The following is a 22,595-nucleotide window of genomic DNA, read 5'->3' as shown; positions in this document are numbered from 1 at the left end:
ACACTGCACATTAAAAATAATTAAAATTAAAATACATTTAAAAATTAAAATTAAAATACATTTAAAAATTAATTAAAATTAAAGTAAATTAAAAAATTTAATTTTTAATTTGCTCCGCTCACTCGGGCTGTGGCAGAATCCCAAGATGATGCAGTGCCACCCGCTGAAAGGGGGAGCATGACATGAGGGGGAACCATGAGGGCGCGCTCGCCTCGGCTAAGGCCTTCCCGGCTCCTCGCCACCGCCCCGCTTCCGAGCCAGAGGAAGGTCCCCTGACAGGCGCTCGCCTGGCTTCGGGAGGGGGAGCGGGAGGCCGGGAGGGGGCCACGAGGAGGGAGGTAATGGCTGCTTTCCGAAGCGAGAGGAGGTGAGGGGCAGGGCCTTGGCTGGCCGAGCGGGACACCTCCTGCCTCTCCCCGCCCTGGGGGGAAGAAGCATGGCAGCCGCTTGATGGCAGCAGTGGCTTGCCCAGAGAAGGCTGAGGCGCGGGAGCCATGGCCCTGCTCAGTGAGGTGGCCACGGCTTGGCCTGCAGCCCAGGGACGTGGCTCACATAGTTAAAAATAGATTTAAAAAGTTATATTTTTCTTACCTTCTATCTATTTTTAGGGTCTTCAGTCTCTCTCTCTTTTCCCACCGCCCTCCTCTCTTCTGTATTCAGAGCCAACACATGCATGCACTGGAGGAAGAGCCGGTGCACGTGCAGTTGAAGGGAGCTGTTACAATTTGGCGTGTGCACCGGCTCTCTGCTAGTCTCTGAAAATGAAAGAGTTTCAGAGAACGCCTGTGCCAGCTCAGAGCTTTCGGACTCGTTCAGGGATTGTTTTCTCCGAGTGAGTCCAAAAGCTCTGAGGTGGGCCAGGTAAAGGACCATGGCAGACCATATCTGGCCTGCGGGCCGTAGTTTGAGGACCCATGGTTTACCGACTCGTTGTAAGAACCTGCAGATAGTGAACCGGACACACACGTGTTGTTAAACAGACAATTTAATGCTGTTCTGTTGGAGAATTATTGCCAGGCACAAGAGAAGCGAATGAGGGGGCAGCAAGGTCACGAAGAGATTTACAACAGATCAGGAAATCCCTGTCTTAAAACAGTGGCCCTGTCACAAACCCACTAGGACACCTTAGAGAAGGCATTTGTGGCCTCAGCATCTCTCCCATCTACTACTGGAGATCAAACTGCCCTGCCTTACAGGGTTGTTGTGATTATTACAACAACAGTGTGCATGGAACCTTCCAAAGCACCCCTGCTTTAAGCTGTTATGTGATGTGCAAAGTGCCTGAATGAGGCTTCCTGCCCCAGGGAGAGGTAGATGTTGTCTTTCTCGTTCGAGGAGCACCTCAGCCTGCCCCTTGAGCTCCGTCCTCACACCAACCCAGACTCCTCCGCCATCCTGTAGAAGAGCCCCTTCTGGGCCAGCAATGCTTCCGGGACACCAAACTCTGCCACCCGGCCATCTTCCATCACCAAGATCCTGCAGGTGTTAAGACAAGAAGAACAGGGACGTGAGGACGGGTTGCTGGCCACATCCAGGGCCTGGACAGTAGCTGAAGGTGCTGCTGTGCAATGAAGGAGGTGAACTGGCAGATTTACTGTGAGATGATTTCCCTAAGCGGCAGCAGACTGGTCAGCCTGAACACCAGTTGCGGCCTGCAACCTGCGGATTCTCTGTGCTAAGAATTCAAAGTCAGCAAATCCCACATGCAGAAGCCGAGCTCTGCTTGCAAGGTGGGCAAGCGGGAGGCATGTGCACAAGCCGGCTTCACGGACTAACTTAGACTTCCTGTTGGACATCCCACGTTTGGTTCAGGGCAGACTTCGGATTGAGAGGAAGCCAGCTGGGACCCAGGGGGCTGAGTCAAGCAAATCCAATGGATTTCCACCTTCAGATTGGATTTCTGACATGTCCCCGGGAGTCATTAAAGCCAAAAACTGCTGTTTTCAGTTTGGATGATGGAGAGGCCCTGCTTCACTTCTCTCCCCTGTTGCAGAGTCATGGATTGGCTGTTGCCAGGCAACCCTTGATGGATGAAGGACCTCGGTAGAGCTGGCCTCTCAGCTGAGCTGATGCAACAGCCCTTTTGCTCCTTGGCTGTGGCCCGTTTGGCATTCTTTGTGCTCCCCATTGCTATTTTAAAGATTTCTTTCCATTATGCCATGACTTTCCATGTATCAAAGCCCAAGGTGGATGTCTCTTGCTTTATTAACAGCTCTGGACTTTGATTGCTCTTCTCGCTGTCTATCGATTTGCTTGATCTGAGATTCTGTTACACAGCTTTTATTTGCCTTCCTAACCGCAGCAGAGGATGCTTTCGGGGCCTTTGGCCACAAAAGGTAAATACTTAGCACAATCTAAAGCATAGTTTTCCCCAGCCCAGCACGCTCCACCTGCATCATGCTGGCCAGGGATGATGGATGTTGCTGTTCCAGAGGGTGCCAGCTTGGGGAAAAGGAGCGCAACACACCAACCACCGAGGAAATATCCCGGAATCCTTACTTGTCGCAGTCCATAATGGTGCTTAAACGGTGGGCTAAGGTCAAAACGGTGCAGTTGCCGAACTGAGCCCGGAGGGTGGACTGGATCTGGAGGTCTGTTTCGAGATCCACAGCTGCAGTGGCCTCATCCAGGACGAGGATCCTGGCTTTCCGGAGCAGAGCTCGAGCCAGGCAGAGGAGCTGCCGCTGGCCAACGCTGCGGAGAGGACAACAGACCCATCCATGTCTCACCTGCTCGGACAAGATTTGAGGCAGGGCTTCCTGCTTTTTATTGATTTCATGCATTAGGATAGCAAAGATTTAATAGAATTGCCCAAGACTATTCCCAATATTCCATCAAGCCCAAATCAATGGTCACACATGTTGTGGTGGTGTTTGGGAGCTGCTTCTCTTCGGGTTACAGTTATTCTCAGAATCAATTTTGTACTGGAACACTCTCTGATATTCACTGATATGGTTAGTCCAAAAGAGTACATCCCTCCTCCTTCGAGATGAAAGAACAGCCCGTGCAAAGGGAATCCTGGAACCCTTTGGACAGCTCTAAGACTGATATTCCAAGGCTGGACGGGGACATACTCCGCTTGTGTAAGGTTTTGGGCCTTACCATGCTTTCAGTACTGGGATGGATGCTGCACAGACACCACCTTCAAATGCATCCCTGGACTGCTGGAAAGCTGCATTTGCAAATGCAGACATTTCACGGCTACCCACTGATACGGCCAATCCCCACCTCCCACCCTTTCCTTGTCTTTCATTTTATAATTCGTCGCCGTCTTGGAATTTCATGGCACAAATGAATTCAGAAGCCAACACCCAAATGGCCGCAATAAAACAGCACTGGGCAACAAAAGCAAGCTGGGCACTTGCACGTATGAGAACATTTACAGCGGGATGTCCCAGCCTTTGTGAGCCTGTGGACACATTTGGGGATTTGAGAAATTTCTGTGCAAGCACAGAATGGCTCCAAGGTGCCTCTGGCCAGCCACGCGGAGGCTGCCATGGGGACCTGGCTACTCAAGAGGTGCGCGCGCAGGGGCTGGGAGAGAAAAGTAGTGGGGCAGAGGCAGGGGCTGGGATGGAGGGGGGCTGAGAAACTCCTTCCACCCCCACTGAACTTTCCCCCCTGCTCTCTCCCCCCCCCCCCCCCCCCAGGCCTCCCCCCCCCCCCCCGGCTCTTGCCCTGCTCTGTCTCTCCCCACCCCAAGACTTTCCTTTCTCGCCCTTCCTAGCCCCTGATCTCAGGTCTTTCTTCCCCCATGCAGCCCCTTAGATTGCAGCTTCTCCTCCTTCCTAGCCCCTGCCCTCTCCCCTCGGTCCCTTTGCCTTGCCTTCTCCTCTTGCAGGCTCTGGGGAAGGAAGGACTACCTAGCCGCTGAACAGGTATCCATTTTTATTTTGAATTTTTGTTTCAAGGGAGCGTGGAATGAAGAGCCCCCTGGACATAACTGAAGCTGCTTCCGGGACCCTCCCACGGGCCGAATCCACCAAGATGCAACGAGTGAGTCGGGGGATGTCCATCACTCAAGGAACTCTTCTGCTGCCCTCTTTGGCAGGTGAGCTTTGTCAGGAAGCGTTCAGCTAAGGAGAAGTCCACTAAGCTGTCCCCAGGGGTCTTCAGAAGGCACCCTTTACAGCAACTTTGGTGGGGGGTGCGATGCACTTCCCTTAGAAGCTACAGGGTCTGCACCCCCCCCCCCAACTGCTGTGAATTTCCCACCAGGCTGTGTGCGGAGGCTTCCAGGTGTGCGATCCAGTTTGGAAAAACGGAGCATGCCCCCGGCGCCACGCTTCCTTGCAAACGTCCCACTTCTTTTCTTTGCCCCCGCCCTCATTGCAGTACCGATTTCAGTGGGAGGAAAACAGCCACACAAATCAAGTGCAGGCTCAGGGCCGCATGCCATCCTAATCTGCCTTCGAGGGGGAAAAAGTGACGCAAGTCAACCCAAGCTGAGGGACGCAGACCATGAAGAGCATTCTGGTGCCTGCAGCAGCTCAGGACCAAAGCACCGGGGTCATTTGTATCCTGGGTTTTTTGGGGGAGGTACCTGAAATTCCCGCCTCCCTCACTGCATTCACAGGCCAGCTGATTGGGCAGGTCCTGAACGAAGCTCTTGAGCCGTGTCAGTTCCAAAGCCGTCCAGATGTCGTCGTCCGAGTGCTCGTCCAACGGGTCGAGGTTCATTCTTAGCGACCCCGAAAACAAAACTGGGTCCTGAGCAAACAGGAAAGGGACTCTGCGGTTTGTTTTCTCTGCAGGGCTAACGGCAGTCGGCATGGTGCCATTTCAGATGGCAGAGGGAATCGCCCATTTGAAAGCTCTGCACTGGACTGTTCCCTTTTAAACGTGTTTAGAAGACCAGCTGCCAGGGAGAAGTTGTCTGGCTAGAGACGTGCAGGGATCCTATTTCCCGGGAGCAGACCTAGCGGCACCTCCGGCATCCTGACTAACGGGCAATTCAGAACATCGCCATCGTTCAGATGTCACCTTTCTCCAAACCCTGCGACTTTTGTAGTTTTCAGCTCAAAGCAGAATGTAGTGGAACAGGTTTTATACTATGCTTAAGGGTAAAATGTGTGGTGTTTTTATTTTTATTTTGTGCTAGCACTGGTCATGTGCGGCTCAGTCTTGGCGGTTGCTGGAGTGCTGACAAAGTATGGATTGAATTGCATCTGTTTTGCTCAGCGCTGGGAGCCTCTCTCAGCACCCCCGCCCGGCCAAATTCAGGGAGGCAGCTCTCCTTGGACTGCACATTCCAGGGGTGGGGGCACTGGAGGCAAAGGGGGAAGGGCAAAAGACCTGCATCCTATCCCTTGAAGGGATTATCGTTTGCCTTTAAACCGTAATAGGACAGGGACCCACAGATTTGGGGGAAGTTGCAGGCATAAGGGGTGAGGAACCCAGAAAGCGGGACTGCGACCTCTGGGGGTTAGACCCCCTACCCCTAGCCCTGAGCTCCCCACCCAATTTGGATCCCAGGATATCCTTTTAGGGGACTGGGCACTGAAATACACTTGTCGCTATGCAAGTTGGCACAATTATCTGTCTAAAATCACACATTATGCACCCTAGAATTTCACATTATGTTGGAAACAGGGCAGGGTGTACTTTATAGGTGAACGCAGGCAAAACGGGAGGGTCCATGCGTTGCTTGTTCTGGCCTAGCTTTCCTCTGGGTTTCATGTGCGTGGGACTGGTTTGTATGGAAAAGCATTCCACGTTGAGAGCCCAGAGTAGGGGCTTCGTGGGGCATCAGATGGCTCTTGTTTCAGTATCTGCTTGTTGACAGAACAGGGCTTTAAAAAAAAACAAAACCAGAATGTTCTTCGCCTTATGTTAATAAGAATTAGCACAAATGCCGAGTAGCACAGATATCCCCACTGCTACCACAAAACGAAAAACCACAAAACGAAAGCTTGCAGAGTCCGCATGAGTCAGAAAAGGTATCCTGTTCCAAACTCCGCATTATTATTGCTAATACTTAGATAATATATTAACATATTAATTCATTTCTCCAATTCCAGCAATTGATAAACAAAAAACCCCTAGATGATCTTAGCTATTCCACTCTTACCCAAATTTGTAACTTCTGCATGGGAGGAGTAATTCTGACTTACCTTACAAGGTTGTTGTGCAAATTGCAGAATGCAAAGCTCTTTCAACACTCTAAATGGGTGTGCTGATACTTTTAAAAAGTTGTAGTCTAGCCCTCTTTCACCTGTACTGGCCAGCTTCCTTGAGCTAACCTGAATTTTCAGTCTATGAAAAAATACCCTTTACTTTAACACAAATGTGGGGTCTGGGGACTTTGGGAAAATCCCAAGAGGAAATGGAGCAAATTTGCTCATCTCTAAACATAATTAACATAATGCTCTCTAGTTTGGATGTACAGCTTCTGCAAAGCACTATTTATGTAGCTGAAACAGTACCAGCCATCTAAAATAGGGAGGTATCCACAGGCTTGAGAAAAACCCAAGGATTTGCAGAAATACCCAAAACTTTGGAGCAGGGTGGAAAAGAAAACTGAACTGGAAGAAGAAAAACACACCTGCCTAACTGGGAAAACGAAGAGAAGCACTTCATGCTCCAACGTTTTGTTGCAGATCACATCCGTAGAATGACTGCTAGTAGAAATGTAGTATGTTACCTGTGGAATAATAGTAATCTTCCGTCTCAGATCGTGCAGGCCTATTTGGGCAATGTTGGTCCCGTCGATCAAAATCTCCCCCTCAGCAGCTTCCACTAGCCTGAGAAGTCCTGCAGCGAGAGAAGATTTTCCGGCACCGGTCCTTCCTGCTATGCCGACCTAAGAGAGCCAAGAGCCTTGAGAATGCCAGGTCAGCCCAAGCGTCGGGACGCAGGCCTTGCTTTTGTCAACTCTGCTTAGAAGATGAGAGCTCCTTGAATGTGTACGAGAGAACCTGAAGGTTTCCCTCCGTCACCATTGCCTTCTGGACACATTGGTTAGCTTACAGGGTACCACGAAGCTGCCACTTTCGTTCCAATAGGCCGAGGCTGTCCCCATTGAAAAAAAAATCAGAATGGGGTGCAACATGAACTCCAGGGCTGCTTAAGCACTAAGCCCCTCCTTGCCTCTTTCCAGTAAGAAGAGCATTTTTTGAGCTCAGCAACAAAATGGCATGATGTCTTGTAAAGCTCCCTTCATTTTCATTGGTAAACTCATTGCGACCTCAGCCCTTGCTGTCCTGGTTCACCACTTCCTTCCTCCCCTCCGTTTGGAGAGCAGCGACCCTGGAACCCTGTGCAAGATACTTGGGCTTGAACCAGGGACCTTTGGTTCTGCATGGGCCTGCCCCGAGGGAGGGAGGCAACAGAACGGCATCATCCGGTATCTCTCCGGGAGTGAAACCTCCTCAGCCTCCAAGCGGGCTCTGCCGGCCCAGGCTGATCGTGTGGCCTTCCCCATTTAAAAGTCTCCTGGTTTAGGCTAGGGTCTTGTCGCCAGTTCGGTTCTCCTCCCTCAGCCAAAGGCCTTCATCTGACCAGAACAGGCCAGCCGCTCGCAAATTGCCAAAAAGAATAAATGCATCACAACCAAGATAGCTATTTGCATAAATGCTGCATAGACCAATGAATATGCATGGATGCTGATTTAAAATGATTATAGTTTAAGTAGAAATACAGTACATGGTTCCAAAGAGAGTGACCAGACAGAGGCTTAACCAAACAGCTTTCGTGTGTCTTTAACCTTGAACAGGGCAGTCCTGCAGCAGTCCTTCAAACAGAGGACTGTCCTCTGTAAAAGTGGACACATGGCCTCCTAGGCATGGCATCTGCTGTGCCCCCAGGTTCAAACTCTTGAAGTCTTCAGTTTGGAAGGATCTTAAAGTGCAGTGCTTAAAGTGCTCCACATTTCCTGTTATAACATCCTGAGATCTTGTATAACAGGACGGCACGCAAAAGCTTTTAATAAATAAAATAAAAATAACACGATACAAACACTCTTCGGAAGGCATAAGGTTTTTACTTAAGTGGTGTTTGCAGAATAACTGGCTATGTCGGAGTGTGTCCTAGACAGCAGCTCTGGCGCCATGGAATACTTCAGATTCCCAGCTCTGAGGTTGCAGTCAGAGCTCCAACCTCAGAGCCAGGGACTGAGCTTCGACACCGTTCTCCCTCCGCTGATATGGAAAGGGCTGCACTGACTGCCTCTCCGAGGTTGGGAAATCAGCCTCAGAGAGGGGTCAAGAGGCTGTTTTGGAGGGTGTAGACGGGAGAAGATTGTGGCCACGAGGACATGAGCTATTTTGAGGGTGCTCCAGCCTCCGCTGAAGACAAGCCAGAATGCCGAGCGCAGGGGTCAGGAGAAGTGGCCATGACCTCCAGCGCTTTGCTCACTCTGCCCCAGATAAGGAGGAGCCCAAGTCTGGAGGGTCAGGAGCCTCAAGGGTGCAATTCCTGGGACAGCACGCAAGGCACCGGAAGGAACCAAAATGGTAGGTGTTCCGCCACGAGCTTGTATGGCAAAGGCTCTCCAAATGATGGGTTTGAAAGGAGGTTGCCCTAATCATGGAGACATGATTCCTGGTCATGCTGCCTCTGAATCCCACTTGCTGCAGAACCACCATGGGGAGGATTCATTTGTCTTGGTCAGGGCTTCCCAAGAAGCACCTGGACGCCCACTATTGGGAGCAGGATGCCGGCCTGGGGAAACCTTAGGTCTGGCTCAGCAGAGCAATCCTGCAATTCTGGTCATACCTTACCTTTTCTCGCCCACTGATCCGTATGCTGATCTTCTTCAGAGCGAGCTCCAAGTCCGGCCTGTATCGCATGCTGTACCCTCTGAATTCGACTGCCCCTTCGCGAGGCCAGTTCTCACACACGGTATTATTGTCCAGAGTCCAAGGAGCCTGCAGAGAGATACAACAGCAACTCATGCACCAAGCGGCGATCCCAGAACCAGATCGGTGAGCCAAAACATTACTGAAATGATGAGGCACTCGGGGGAGAAGTCACGAGAGCAAGAGGAGAGAAAGTAGCTAACTGGGGTTGGACGACTGGCAGGAAAGGGAGCCACGGTGGACTCCTTTGCCCACCTCAACGCGAGTTGGTCACACACACCAACTGCGACCAAATCTGCCTGTACAGGGCGCAGCTTCTGGGACCTATCAAAGTCAGGAAAGTACACAAAGGGAGTGGCTTCAAAGCCACCCCAGAAACCATGGCTTGTTCTACGGTTCTGAGGTGGTTCTAAAAACATTTCCCACCACATCGGCTGCGGAGTCCAGATGATGCGGCAAGCTGCGCATCTCAAGGATGATCAGGAAAGCCAGGCAGGCATGGAGGGACCTGACGTGCTGAAGTAGGCGAGCATTGTTTTTCTTGTCTTTGAGTGCCCTCTTGTGGTGAAGGGTGGAAATGCCATAAACTCAAAACGCCAATAGTTGGCTAGCTCATTCACAATATTTGCTTGTTGGGGGTGATGGGAATTGGAGTCCAAAGCACCTGGAAGACACCAGGTGGGGAAGGTTGGTGTGACCTTGACATTGGTCCTTATAACAGCAAATCGCACACTTGGTAGCGATATATGTTCGTTAAGGCCGCACACTCATCTTGTTTTCATGAAAACGCTCAACACGATCGCCGAGAGAGGACTGATGCTTACTTCTTTGACCGTGCTTGAGTAATCTCTGACTCTTTCTACAGATACAATATTGTTATCCATTTCTGCTAAGGCTCGCACCATCCAGTTCAAAACCCCCGTTATCTGGCCAAGAGAGAAAATAAGAGCATTCTGGTCAAAGAAGTAGCTGGTTCTAGCACACGTTACAGCAGCCCCCCACAGGGAATCTGAAAAGGCAGACCCAGAGCTGGTAAGCACATATTGCAGTTACCTGCAGAGCGCACGAAATGGAAAATCCAACCAGCCCTGGACTGAGGTATGGTCTGTTGATCACAGCAAGTACAGCTGCAACCAGGACAACGCTATTGCCCAGGAACTCTATGTTGGTGGCAAGCCACCTGGAATGAAGAGAGAGTGGGTATCATTTACCAAGAGCCCAAGCCTGCATCCTCAGAGAGCACTGACCCCTTGTCCCCACAAAAAGAGGCTCTGGAAGGACCAGTTGAAGGATGCTTATTCCTGGAAAGGCATCGGGAAGCTCCCCCTCCCCAGAAAGACCCCAGGGTTCGGCTCCCCTGCATCCAGCACAGCTTCCTTCTTTTTGGCACCAAAGAGTCCAAAGTGGAGCTTCCTCCTCTTCCAGAGTCCAAAGATGGCAGCTGCCATAGCTATTTCCACATCCCTGCAGCCTGAGGCTGCCAAAACAGGTCCGAGCAATTAAGCGACGAAGCCTTAGCTGGCATTCAAGTGCAGCTTCAAAGCCGGCGCACTCTTACGTAATGTTCCGTCTCGATCAGCTTCATGTTGGAGCATCACGGAGACACCCTGTGTGGCTTCCAGGCCCACCTGGAGCTCTCCATGGTGCTGATCTGCTCCCACCTGGCCTCTGCGTAAAGAACTCTCCAACCCACACTAGTGACCAGCAGCGCAAAATCCACACCACCACCGAGGCCATGCTGGGCCCAGGCACCAACTTTGGCCCAAACTGGTACAGGGGGGTGCTGTAGGGTCACTTTGTACTAAAAAGCTCGCAATGGGGAGGTTATTGACTTGTGTCCGCTAGTCTGCCTGCACCCTTGTGCATTTATTCAGCTGCACTCCGGAAGAACTGCCAGCTTGGGCTGGAGTGCAGGGAAGAGCCCACGATCTCTGCCAAGAAAAACGCTGAAGGATTTACGGAGGCCAGTGAAGTTCCACTGATACCCTTCGTGCAGGCTTCCCAGATACAACCGACAGGTGACAACAGAAACCTGCATGCTGGATGTGATGGAGGTACCAGGGCCCTTTATATTTATGTTCTTAGTTTTGCTCGGACCCTGAAAAGATGCTTTCCCCTAGGAAGGCTTTCTTTCACTGCATGAACTTCATCTCAGGCTCAGTTGTCGCCCCACATGGGTGCCTTGTGCCAGGAGGTCTGACAAGCCAGCCATTTTTGTGGGCCCAGAAATCAGCGCACTGAGCCAAGAGAAAGGCCGTCTTGGCCTGATCTTGACCAACCCCTTCCAAAATTGGTACGAAGGGGTGCCAGTCCCTCAAAAGCAGGCCTCAATATTACACCTGTCAGCCACCAGGGCAGGGAAAGAGGCCCTCTGGTTTTCATCCACCCTGTAGTCATTCTGGAGAACGAAGCGTTGCTGGGCCTTGTATGCACGGATGATGCTGCTCCCGTGAAAGGTCTCCGAAAGGTTGGAAAAGATGGGGGACCGGCTTGCGGTTTCAAGGCGCCGTAGTTGGCAGGAGGTGGTGACGAAGAAGCTCTGAGAACAAGAGGGCAGACACATGTCACTCAAGACTGGCGAGCTGAACCTCCTGCCCACAGACCAACTCTGCCCCGCTTGGATTTCATGAGTGTTGTCTGCGCGCAAGGGAGGACGGCACCTCTGCCGTTGGTGGTGGCCTCATCCAGTGCAGCAGGTTTTGAACTACATCGATGGAACAGGTTCACTGGCATGAAAGGCCACGGATGGCTCTCAGAGCTCAAAATAAAAGCTGCAATGGATGAGTAGCTCCGGTGGCATTGGATGGGTGGATGTACATGATTCCTTCTTTGAAGTTTTATTATTTCATTGCTCATACTTTTCATGGTTGGGGGATGTGTGTCTTTGTGCATCTATTTTCATTCAGATTCTACAAGTTTTTCCTATTGACAGGATGCTTCAGTAATGTAAATTTTGCTATTTTAAACTTCATTTTGAGTTACCCAACCCATGGCTTTATAGCCAATGCTCACACTTGACTCTCGGCCTAGGCTACCTGGCAGGGCTGTTGTGACGATAAGTGCAGTGGAGGAGGAAGAGGATTAGGTAAACTGTCTTGGGTTCCTAGCAGAGAAAAAATGTGGGATATACATGGAACAATAAAAATGCATACTTTTTTGAAAACAACATACTGAGATGGCGCAAATCTCACAGAAAGACACACTCTGCAAAGCTGTATCCAAGAAGGCATGGATCACATCGAAAGGGTTCAAAAAACAAGTCTGCCTTTTCATGCAGACTTTAAATGATTGCGAACTGTTTCAGAAATGGGACAAAATGAACTCCATGTTGGAAAGGCAGGGAAACTGAGATTTGTCCTCCCTACCTGGAACGTGGCGTACAAGACGGTCAGAGGGACAATGGCTACCACAGCGATAGGGGTGGCCACCATGATGGCGATGTAGATCTCCAGCAGTTGAAACAAAAAGCCCAGCAGGGACTTCAGCTTGTCGGGGATGATGGAATCAATGGCGTCCATTTCTTTGGAGAAGCGGTTCAGCAGGTTGCCGCTGGGCGTCTGCTCAAAGAAGGCCATTGGAGATCGGATGACATCCCGGAGCAGCTGCAGGAAGAGCTTGCGCGAGGCCAGCGTCCCGGCCAAGAACACGGCGGCGACTGACCCGAACTTTCCAATAGCTGCAACACCAGGAGAGAGAGAGATTCCCTTTGACCCGGAGGATCCCATTCCTTTCATTCTCCTTGCAGAAACCCCTGTACGACTCACTAAAAGTGCACTGAAAGATGTCATCGAATAGCAAAGAAAATAGATGTGCTAATTTATCTGTACAGGTGCACATTTTGAAATATTATAATTTAAAGGGAAGGGTAAGACCACCCACAAGCTTTTCCTGGGCAGAGCGAGCCTAACTCAAGATGTCAAAACCTGGAAAGAACAAAACCAAACAAAACCAGGGAAAGCAAACAAGCCATTTTCCAAAAGTTTTTCTGAAAAATAACTTTTAAGCTTTTTCAGAAAAAAGATTCCCACTTTTCCCTCTGTTTTTTCCTGGGTCTCCACATCTCTCAACCCAACCTCCGTGGCCCTTGTATGTGCCGATGATTCTAATGCTCTTCTGGTTGGGGTCCCCTCGCTCTTGGCCTAGAAGTGGCAGCAGGTGCAGAATGTCAGGCTGTGGAGAGGGGTGCCTGGGCATGCGCAGATCGCAGCAGTGTTGGGCCAGAATAGAGTCGCCAGGTTGTTCACAGGGACCAGCAGGTATGAACATATAACGCAGGTCCCTTTCCACCTCCACGGGCCACCAGTTGAAGCCTGGGCCCAAATTAAGGTGCTGGTGATGACCTAGAAAGCCCTAAATGGCTCAGGACCTGGTTACCTGAAGAAGCATCTCCTTCCATATGTGCCTGCCCACCCCTTATGGTCTGGGGCAGAGGCCCTCCTCCAGGAGCCCCCCATGAAGGAGATTAGGAGGGCGACTGCCCGGAGAAGGGCCTTCTCTGTGGTGGCACCCCAATTGTGGAATGCGCTCCCCAGAGAGATTTGCCTGGTGCCGTCGCTTTATTCTTTTCAGCACCAGGCTAACCCCTTTTTATTTTCTCAATGTTTTAAGATCTGCTTGTTTTAACTGGGGTTTTATTGTTAGTTGAATTTTCAGGACACTGTGTTTTATTTTACATTCTGTATTGTTAAACCGTCCTGAGACTTCGGTAGTGGGACAGTCTAGAAAAGTTTTACATCAATCAATCAATCAATCAATCAATCAATCAAGCAAGCAAGCAAGCAAGCAAGCAAGCAAGGGCACAGGCTGCTGATTAGCTCCTGAGCGACGCACGGGGTCTTGATCTTAAGCTCCAAGAAACCCTCTACGTAGAGAAGGCAGGAACAGTCCCCCAGACGAAGAGGAGGAGAGAGAGAGAAGCAGGGCGAGGCCGAGGTGGACTGGCAGGTGGGGCAAACCTTGAGCGCATCCCAGGAAAAAGAAGATGCCAACACGGAGCGCCGTGTGGGGCTGCACTCCGTTGTGCAGGGGGTCGTTGGCCCACAGGCTAAGCCAGTAGCCCCGGCAGAACGAGGCCATCTGCTGGCAGGTGAGCAAAAGCAGAGTATAGGCCCAGATGAGGGGCCCAGCCACTCCCAGGTAGCTCCAATAGACCGACATCTTAGCCTAGACGAAGGAAACAGACTTCCCATCAGTACGCAGATGTCTGCGGAAGCCGAGAGGAGCTGCGAGCGGAAGGGGGTCACCTGTCCGATGCTGCTTTATCCGACGTCCACCCCAGCCCCTTCCGAACCCAAACACTGGTGGCCTTTGAAAATCAACAAGTGGAGTTGTTCTGAATGGGGGTTAAGGACAGCTGCTGCCGGCTACCCTGGTGAGCATCCCGTGACATGCATTTACCTTGTTCTCACAACCCAGAACAAACTTATTCAGCCATTTCTCTCTATGGGCAGAGTGTCTCCACAGCTGCAGAACGGCACGGATCAGCTCCAGCCAAGACGGCATACCAGGCCTTCCCCAAATAGGTTTTGGGGTGCATGTGCTTTGCTTAATGCTTTACCAAGGAAAAACAGGGTTTTTTTTGAGAGCCAGTGTGGTGCAGTGGTTAAGAGCACAGGACTGGGACTCAGGCAACCTGGGTTGTGGCTTAGGAGCAGTCACACACCCTCGGCCCAACCTACCTCACAGGGTTGTTGTGTGGTTAAGATTGAGAGCAGCGGGAGAACGAGGTAAGTTGCTCTGAGTGCTTTGTAAGAAAAAAGGGGGGTATAAATCTAACAAATAAATATAAATATGCACTCCCACCGTCCCCAGTCATCAAGGAAATAGGCACCCTGGGGTGAGGCTGAGCGGAGTTGTAATGGATACATCTGAAGGGTGCCAAGTTGGGGAATGCAATGGGCTTGTGATGGCTTGCATGTGACACCATCTTGGCACTGCTTCCGGCCGTTGCCTTATTTGTTCAGGGCTTTGACGTTACCCTGCCAGTGAGTCGTTTCTCTCCACTTGTAATACATTCTCCCAGTTCTGTATCCACGGGCCTGTAGCCAGCATGCCCTGCTGGGGATTTAGATGACCTGTTACGGAAAGAAGATTTGTTATTACGACTACGACTCCATCTCTAATACTCGCCAGTAGCTAAAGGAGTCTGGGCCGTTCACAACAGTACATAAAAACAATACAATAAAAATGCCAGAAAATCTTTAAAAAAGCAGCATAAAATCAAAACAGCTAGAAACATACAGTGAAGAATAGCCCTCTAAAAGAAAAATACTTGGATGGTTAATATCCCAAAGCCCCTAGATAACCTAGTATTTCTGTAGATGTCTCAGCATAAAGAGCTGTCTTAACCTGGTGCTGGAAAAAAAGAAACTTTTCTCCATGCACCTGTGCTGGGTAACTCAATCCCTAGATGGTAGCTTCAATGTCAGCGAGGCTGAATACTTCAAACTAAAGCCAATCCATGCTGGGCTTTAGCCTGAACTATTTAAGGAGCTATCCATGGTGCTTAACCCCAAACTAGTTCCAGAAACGTGAAGAGCATCTTAAAAATTCAGAGTATAACATGCAATAGATACACTGCCCCACTGACATTGGAACCATCAGCCTCCAGCATCTAAAAGGGTATGACAGGAAAGGAAAACAGATGAGGAGGGCAGAGGAAAAAAGCAAGTGCTCTGTTCCATGCAATGTGTGCTCTCAGTATGGATTAGGGCTGGTTACACTCTCTGCATCTCCTCTTGCCCTCCACAGAAAGAACGCAGCTCAGGCCCTGTTTCATGCATGCTATAGAGGAAGCCCTCCTTAGAACCAGCAGAAATGAATTTTCTTCTATTCCTTCTAAATTAAAATATCATAAGTGGGAATGCCTCTTGTTGAGTTTAAGGAGCATGCAGGCACAACCTTACTTTGGAGATCAAACGCAGTTCCTACTACTTACTCTCCAAGTTTTCCCTCGTGGGTCATACATCCTGCAGGGACAACCCCAACAGTTCCTGCACCTGTGGAGTTGAAAAGTTCCAAATCTGATACATGACAAGTGTCATTATCGGAAAGGTAATATGCAACTCTGCTTCAGAGAAGATGCACAAGCTCCAGATGTTTGCATCTCCTCTCCCAAATCACAGAGCTGACTAAACTTCCCGGTATTGACTTTCCCATAGGTCCCATCACCTGAAGTCTGATTCTGCGATTTAAAAAGATCTGTGGGTCTAATTTCATGCAATTCTCAGCATTCAGCAGCTCCCTGGATGCCGCAGGGCACCTCATGCTGCCCTGGCAAGTTTTCGTCTTTACATTTCCCCCTCTCATTCACACATGCTCACACACACAAAGGAGGAATTAAAGTAATGCTGCAGACGCCACCCTCCAGCACCTCTGAACCCGCTCACCACCGACTGCAGCCCCAGAGGACGTTTCCCGAAGGTGGATTTTCCATAGATCCAAGGGAAAAGGTTGCTCACCGATGCTATTCCCATCCCTCCACTAAAGTGTGGAGGAGGGTCGTGACCTGTTCTTCCCTGCAGAGGAGGGCAGGACGTGTTCCAGTGGGACAAAGCCCAAGGAGCCAGGCTTCAGGCTGGACGTCAGGAAGGACTTCCTGATGGTTAGGACCCCTGGGATATGGAGTGGGCTTCAAAGGGAGGTGGTGGAGGCCCCATCAGTGAGGGTGTTCAAGGAAAGATTGGGCAGCCACATGCTGGGGATTGCATGAGCGGAGCCGGCTGGAGCCAGGGGTCAGACTAGATGGCCCGGGAGACCCCTTCTGACTCGCTCTGTTTCTAAACTGAATTCTATGAGTGTTCTGCCTAGTTGTGTACAGCATTGTACCCTTAGATTAATTAATTACATTCAATTGACAAAATCCGAGTATTTAGATAGCGGACTATTTTTTCTCACCTTCCCTACTCTACTTCTGATAGTTCTATACTGCTTAACATACTAAAATCTGCAAACCTGGACAGGGTGTTAAGGTAGTGTAGGGAAAAATGAAGAGTTTGTGTGTGAGGGTGGGTGTGCAAGAGAGGAAACTTGCTTGTTTTCAGGTGATGTGTGTTTGTTTCAGGAACGGTGCTGGGGTATGGAGAGAGCCAGGAATGGATTTGTGCGAGAAGAACCTGCGAGCTGGCTCTGGGAAGGATCAAAGCTTCCTGAGCGGAACATCTGCTCCAAAGCAGACTGCTCCTTCCCTTTTAGCAATAAGCACCCACTAGAACTATTATTTAGCGTTGCTGCAATGAGAGCTGCTAAGCCAGAAATTTTTCCCGCCCTGGCGACAATCCCTGGGATGCAGGGGAGGCCGGGGACTGCAGCCTGCATGCATCTCCCAGCTGCACCCGGAACTTCTAAGGAGTTGTCCAAAGTCCTGACACCAGCCTGGGTTTGGCTGAGCACCATGGACAGGTCTTCCGAAACTCAGGGTGAAATATGGGCTTGGATAAGCAGCCTCACCAAGCTTGCCCAGCTAGATCGAGGCGAAGCCCCGATGGGCACGCTCCATTCTGGGGGGAAATGGTGGCTGATTAGGGCTACTCGGGAGTTTGCACATCGGGACTTTTCTGCAGCCCAGAAGTAGCCTGGGAAATGGCTCCAATGTGGACCGCGGCAGAGGGCTGGTCCGTGCAGCGCCTATTTCACTGGGCACGGGCTGCGTCTCAAGAGAGCTGGACACAGAAAGGCCTAGCTGCACCTGGCAAACCCTGACCTTCTTTTGCTCCTCCGCCGTGAGACATCAGGAAATCTGCAAGGGCCCCCTGGCGCTGCACGAGCTCCTGCCACGAGCCAGCCTCGGAGATCTCCCCATCCCTCATTACAATAATATGGTCCACTCTGGGCAAAATGTGAACTGCACTGGTCACCAGAACACGAGTCTGGAAAGGAAGGAAACAGCCTGTGGTTAACGCAGCAGCTGCAGGATGCCCATCAGAACACCTGCTATAGCAGTGTGAAGCAGTGGTTAGAGTGTCGGGCTGGGATCCGTGTTTCCGTCTCCATTTGGGTGACTTGAGTAGTCACTGAGCCTTGGTCTGAGCTCCCGCACAGGGCTGTGTTGAGGAGAAAGTGAGAGGGGGACACCAGGAAAGCCAACTCGGGTTCCTCCAAGGGGAAAATGGGGTAGAAATGTAAAACGAAACACCAAGGCTGCTGAGACTCTTTAGCACCAAGCCTGCATTCAGATTTGGAAGAGCAGGACAATGTAATGGCCACACCACATGCTCCTCTTTCTGAAATCTAAGCCCGGCCTCCTCCAACCTGCTCTAGTCCCAAACATGGAGGGCAACTGCTTTTAACTGTTGCCGTTAACCGTGCTGCTTAGAGCTAATTTTTTAGCACAGCAGACTCCTTCCAAGTCACCAAAGACAAGGCACCCACTCCAGGACCCATCAGCCCCAGCCAGCCTGGAATGGATGAGGGACAGCAGAGGGCTGCAGGTTGAGCATTTAAGTACCTTGTCCTTCAGTAAGCCTTTGGGTCCTAGAACCTGCTCAAAAATGTGCTGGCCGACCAGGGCATCCACAGCAGAAAGTGGGTCATCGAGAAGGTAAATGGACGCGTTCCTGTAGACAGCCCGAGCCAGGCTGAGCCGCTGCTTCTCTCCTCCAGAAATATTTATGCCCTGTTTTGGCGTAAATTGGGAGGTTCTTCATCTTCCACGCTCTCATTCGCTCTCACACACAATCACAGTCTCACACAGGAGCAGAAACACCTTTCCGTCAAACACTCTTGTAAGTAGGCTTTGCAGTGGTTGCCTGCCCATTGCAAAGAATCAGAGGGTCCAGGAGCCCTCAAGTCACTCAGACATTCCTGGGCACCAGGACAGTCCATCCCCACGGAAGCTGCCAGCCATGGCCTGCCCCAGCTCGGCACCGTCCGGATGTGCTGGGTGCCGAGGATGCTGCCCATTCTGGTCAGAGGGCCTGTGGATTCTTCTGTAACACATCTGGGCAATGATCCACCATCGCTGGCAGAAGCTTCCAGCAAGAGACCTTCCCCACCCCACCCAGAGACAGCCGAACCTGAACTGGGGCCCCTGCTTTCCTCAAGGTGAAGGATGCAGAGCCGAGGGATGGGCTGGAACATTCCTTCTGCTCAGACACTTTCTAGCCACAAATTTGGGAGCTCCTGGATGGAGCTCAGCTCAGAGCATCGGTTCCCCTCGCTCAGTCATCTGCTGTTGTTGCTTGTAGCTACAATTTACATGCCTTACAATGATTTCTTATCTTATCATTCGCCTATTTATCGGAGCAGATCGCATCCCTTTATATAAAAAAAGGTAACCCAGAGCAGCTCACGGAATAATAAGAAAAAAGAATTGTATTTGGGACCATTTAGAGTGGGTGTCCCCAAAACCTGTGGCCCACCCAAAATTCCCCTACCCACAAAATATCTCGGCCAGACAGAAATGACCCAAGCACCTTCTCTCCTATTTTGGTCTGACTTCCATCAGGAAAGCCGTCCAGGTCTGGCTGCAACGCACAGGCGGTAACGACCCGGTCGTACCACCTGAGATCCAGCTTGTCTCCAAACGTGATGTTCTCTTCCACGGAGGCGTTCTGTGTCCAGGATTCCTGGGGAACAAAGGCTACCGTGCCCTGGAAAACGGAAAGCAGGGAGGATCTGCCGACTGAACGCAAGCGATGCTCGTGTGCTGAAGGGATATGGATTCTGACAGGACGCTTCCCTTGCTTTTTCATTAAAGGACACATTAAGACGAATGAAAACGAATAAGCTAAATTTGTCCTTTCCAACCTGGAGCCTTCAGGAAGGTTTGGACTACAGCTACCATCTTCCCCAAGGAGAGACTGGAATTGCAGTCCCGCCCATGGCCCAACAGCCATTTTCTTCGATGGGCGGTATGCAGCACGGCACCCTTGGATGATGCCCAAGGCCACCCCTCATCTGGCACTGGTTCAATGGGGGTTCAGGTGAAGACAACGATAGGAACTAATTTATTACTTGTTCTATTAATGTACCTTTTATCTTATTGCATTTTATTAAAAACCAGCCAGAGAGCAGGTTACAATAAACACACAAATTAATTTCAAGTGAACTGAATCTAAGCAAAAAGCTTGTCAAACACTAAGGCGCCCGGTTAAAACCATTTAATTTTTATTTTTTAAAATTAGTATTTTTACCGTTTTACAGTTGCTTTTGTTATATTTGGTTCTGAATGGATTTATTTGTTCAAGCTTTGTTAATTTTATTGTATCGTTCCGTTCTATCGATTGTTTCATGGCTTTGCTTTTCATCATGTAAGACGTCCTGAGACGCGATTGGGAAGGACGGCATAAAAATGTTTTAAATAAATAAATAAGGGTTTACCTTCATCACAACAGACCCTTCGGATCTTTGCAGCTCACCAAGTAATGCCGAGAAGAGAGAGGATTTCCCGGCACCCACCTGGCCGACCACGGCACACAGGCAGCCCCGGGGGATGGCGAGGTTTATCCTGCGAAGATGGCAACGAATACATCAGTGGCCTTCTGGAGCATGTGGCCTGCAGACAGACTGTGGATTGGGTCATTGCAATCACAGGGGAATGGGGGGCTGGGGGGCTCCTAGGCACCCCATAACCAATCTCCAACATGGGACCAATCAGAATTTCCACTGGTTGGGTTTTGACTAGGATGGACCCAAGTCTGCAGTGACCAGACTGATCCCAAATGAGGATGCAATCAGTGACCGGAGTCCGTGGATCCCCGAGCTTGCAGTTGTGATCAATAGCTTCCATTTGTCTGAAGCCCATGCATGAAAAAACCTGTACCTCTGAAAATGTACAGAATTCCACTGTCCCCAGCGCAAAAATAATGCAGAGATTTCAAAGATGTGAACAGTTGGATTCTCAGTGGTGCTGGCCTCTGGCCTGCCTATGACCCTCGCTCAAGAGCTCTGGCCCTTTTGCTTTTGACACCTATTATTTATTTGGAAATTGATTTTCTTAGATATTTTACCCCACTCTGTTGCCAAACTAGGTATTCAGGCTGGCCTACAAAAACTCAGCAGTAAGACAGACCCTCCCTTCCATCTTACCATGTAGAAGACACAGCACTAAAGGAAAGGGGATTGGAAGGGAGAAGGAAGAAGTAAGTTCGGTTGCTTGCTGCTGTTTCACTGCATATTAGAAGTACAAGAAAACTCCAGGCAACCTTTATCAGCATCATTCCCAACCTAGACAATTGGGAGAATGATTATGTCTTAAAACAAATGACAGAAGACCCAAACTATCCTCAAGCAGTTACCTTTTCAGGCACGGGGGGCTCTCTTTGGACCAGCTGAAAGTTCCATTTCTAACAAGAATGCAATCCTGTGCTAAGAGACAAAAGGCATATAAAGAAGTGAGGATTGTTGGATGCAGTTTGGCATAATTGTTGGCTTCCCACACCATCCAAACCAACAACCAGCAAGCTTGTTCTAAAAATAACACCTTAGACTGCCTTAGAAAGAATGGAGGGGGTTGGAGTTAAACTAAAAAGAATTATGGCCCTTCCACACCATTTTGGTAAAAAGCCAAACAGCTGGATTTTCTTTTATTTACTTAAGATACTCCAGTCCCACCTTTCTCCAAGAGGCTTACAGCAGCTGTCTTGTCTCAACCCCTCTGTAAAACAGGCCAGGTGTATTAATTATTATTTATTTGGAACACTTATATGCCGCCCCATTCGCAAAAGCCTCAGGGCAGCTTCCAATACAAATAAATAGGTATACAAATACATAAAAATCTGGAGACATCCCGGCATAAATATAAAATCAATAAATAAATTCAACAATTAAAATAACGTTTAAATAAAAAGGACTTGGCCTGGCGCCGAAAAACAAATAACGACGGTGCCAGGCGGACCTCTCTGGGGAGTGTATTCCATAAGAGGGGTAACTTGGAACGTTTTTCTCCAGGTGGACTCCAGTTGTGTCCGAGCTCCACATAGAGGATCATGGCCCTTTGAGGACCTCGATGCAAATGTAGTAGCTTTATTCATTTATTTCGTTTTATACCGCTTAAACGCTGAGGCTCACTCGGTGGTTTTGAGGAGGAAAATAGAAGCATCCCAGACACAAGAGGAAACTGCTCCCAAGTTGATACTTACTGCTGCCCAACGAACCCATGTCCGGTTCGGTTAGGTCCAACTCTTCGAGACAGAGAAAGGCAGCCAAACGCTTTATAGAAACTTTTGCCTGGAAAAACGCGAAGGCAGGCAACTGAGCTCCACTGAGGGACGGGGCAGAAGAAATCCGCAGCAACCCAGTCTGCTTCCTGCACCTTTGGATGGGGCCCCTCCAGCATCCGGCAGCTGCTGCATCGAGAACTAAATGGTCTGCGCGCATCTGCTGGGAATGCCATGCTGGGCTGAACGTTCATTGCTTCTATTTTCATTTTGCATTCCTATCTGACTGTGACTGGTCTGTCCCTGCTGCCCCTTTTTGTAATGAAGTGTTGGGGCTGATTATAGAAACATAGAAACATAGAAAACAGAGCGAGTCAGAAGGGGTCTCCCGGGCCATCTAGTCTGACCTCCGGCACCAGCCGGCTCTGCTCATGACATGCCCACCATGTGCACGTCCAGCCTATCCTTGAACACCCGCACCGATGGGGCCTCAACCACCTCCCGTGGAAGCCCATTCCACACCCTTGGGGTCCTGACTGACAGGAGGTGCTTCCTGGCATCCAAATGGAACCTGGGTTCCCTGAGCTTTGCTCCGTTGGAGCGCGTCCTGCCTTCCTCTGCAGGGGAGAACAGGTCTCTACCCATCTCCATGTGACATCCCCTCACATACCTGTATGTCGCCAACATATCCTGAGTCTCC

The 22,595-nt window shown here is 50.1% G+C and overlaps 1 protein-coding gene across 2 annotated transcripts in view; it reads right to left on the bottom strand.

The window, feature by feature from the left end:
* Window positions 1-967: 967 nt before the first annotated feature.
* Window positions 968-22,595, bottom strand: part of LOC123025211 (ATP-binding cassette sub-family C member 6-like) — a 36,573-nt gene continuing 14,945 nt past the window's right edge. The window contains exons 13-30 of one of the 2 annotated variants that reach the window (XM_044433749.1): window positions 21,878-21,965; window positions 21,035-21,104; window positions 20,118-20,244; window positions 19,211-19,387; window positions 18,244-18,411; window positions 17,500-17,665; window positions 15,736-15,796; window positions 14,776-14,872; window positions 13,754-13,961; window positions 12,164-12,474; window positions 11,138-11,337; window positions 9,852-9,978; window positions 9,623-9,724; window positions 8,721-8,867; window positions 6,644-6,802; window positions 4,544-4,710; window positions 2,500-2,694; window positions 968-1,476 (exon numbers count right to left, since the gene is read on the bottom strand). In XM_044433749.1, coding sequence (XP_044289684.1) covers window positions 1,368-1,476; window positions 2,500-2,694; window positions 4,544-4,710; window positions 6,644-6,802; window positions 8,721-8,867; window positions 9,623-9,724; window positions 9,852-9,978; window positions 11,138-11,337; window positions 12,164-12,474; window positions 13,754-13,961; window positions 14,776-14,872; window positions 15,736-15,796; window positions 17,500-17,665; window positions 18,244-18,411; window positions 19,211-19,387; window positions 20,118-20,244; window positions 21,035-21,104; window positions 21,878-21,965 — 2,679 coding nt within the window. In that variant the 3' untranslated portion in view covers window positions 968-1,367. Of the gene's footprint in view, window positions 1,477-2,499; window positions 2,695-4,543; window positions 4,711-6,643; window positions 6,803-8,720; window positions 8,868-9,622; window positions 9,725-9,851; window positions 9,979-11,137; window positions 11,338-12,163; window positions 12,475-13,753; window positions 13,962-14,775; window positions 14,873-15,735; window positions 15,797-17,484; window positions 17,666-18,243; window positions 18,412-19,210; window positions 19,388-20,117; window positions 20,245-21,034; window positions 21,105-21,877; window positions 21,966-22,595 lie in introns of both variants that reach the window. The other variant, XM_044433750.1, reaches the window with a different exon arrangement.

This window comes from Varanus komodoensis, unplaced genomic scaffold (assembly GCF_004798865.1).
Source record: "Varanus komodoensis strain SLA01 unplaced genomic scaffold, ASM479886v1 scaffold26, whole genome shotgun sequence".
NCBI lineage: Eukaryota > Metazoa > Chordata > Lepidosauria > Squamata > Varanidae > Varanus > Varanus komodoensis.
This window is presented reverse-complemented; position numbering and strand designations above follow the sequence as displayed.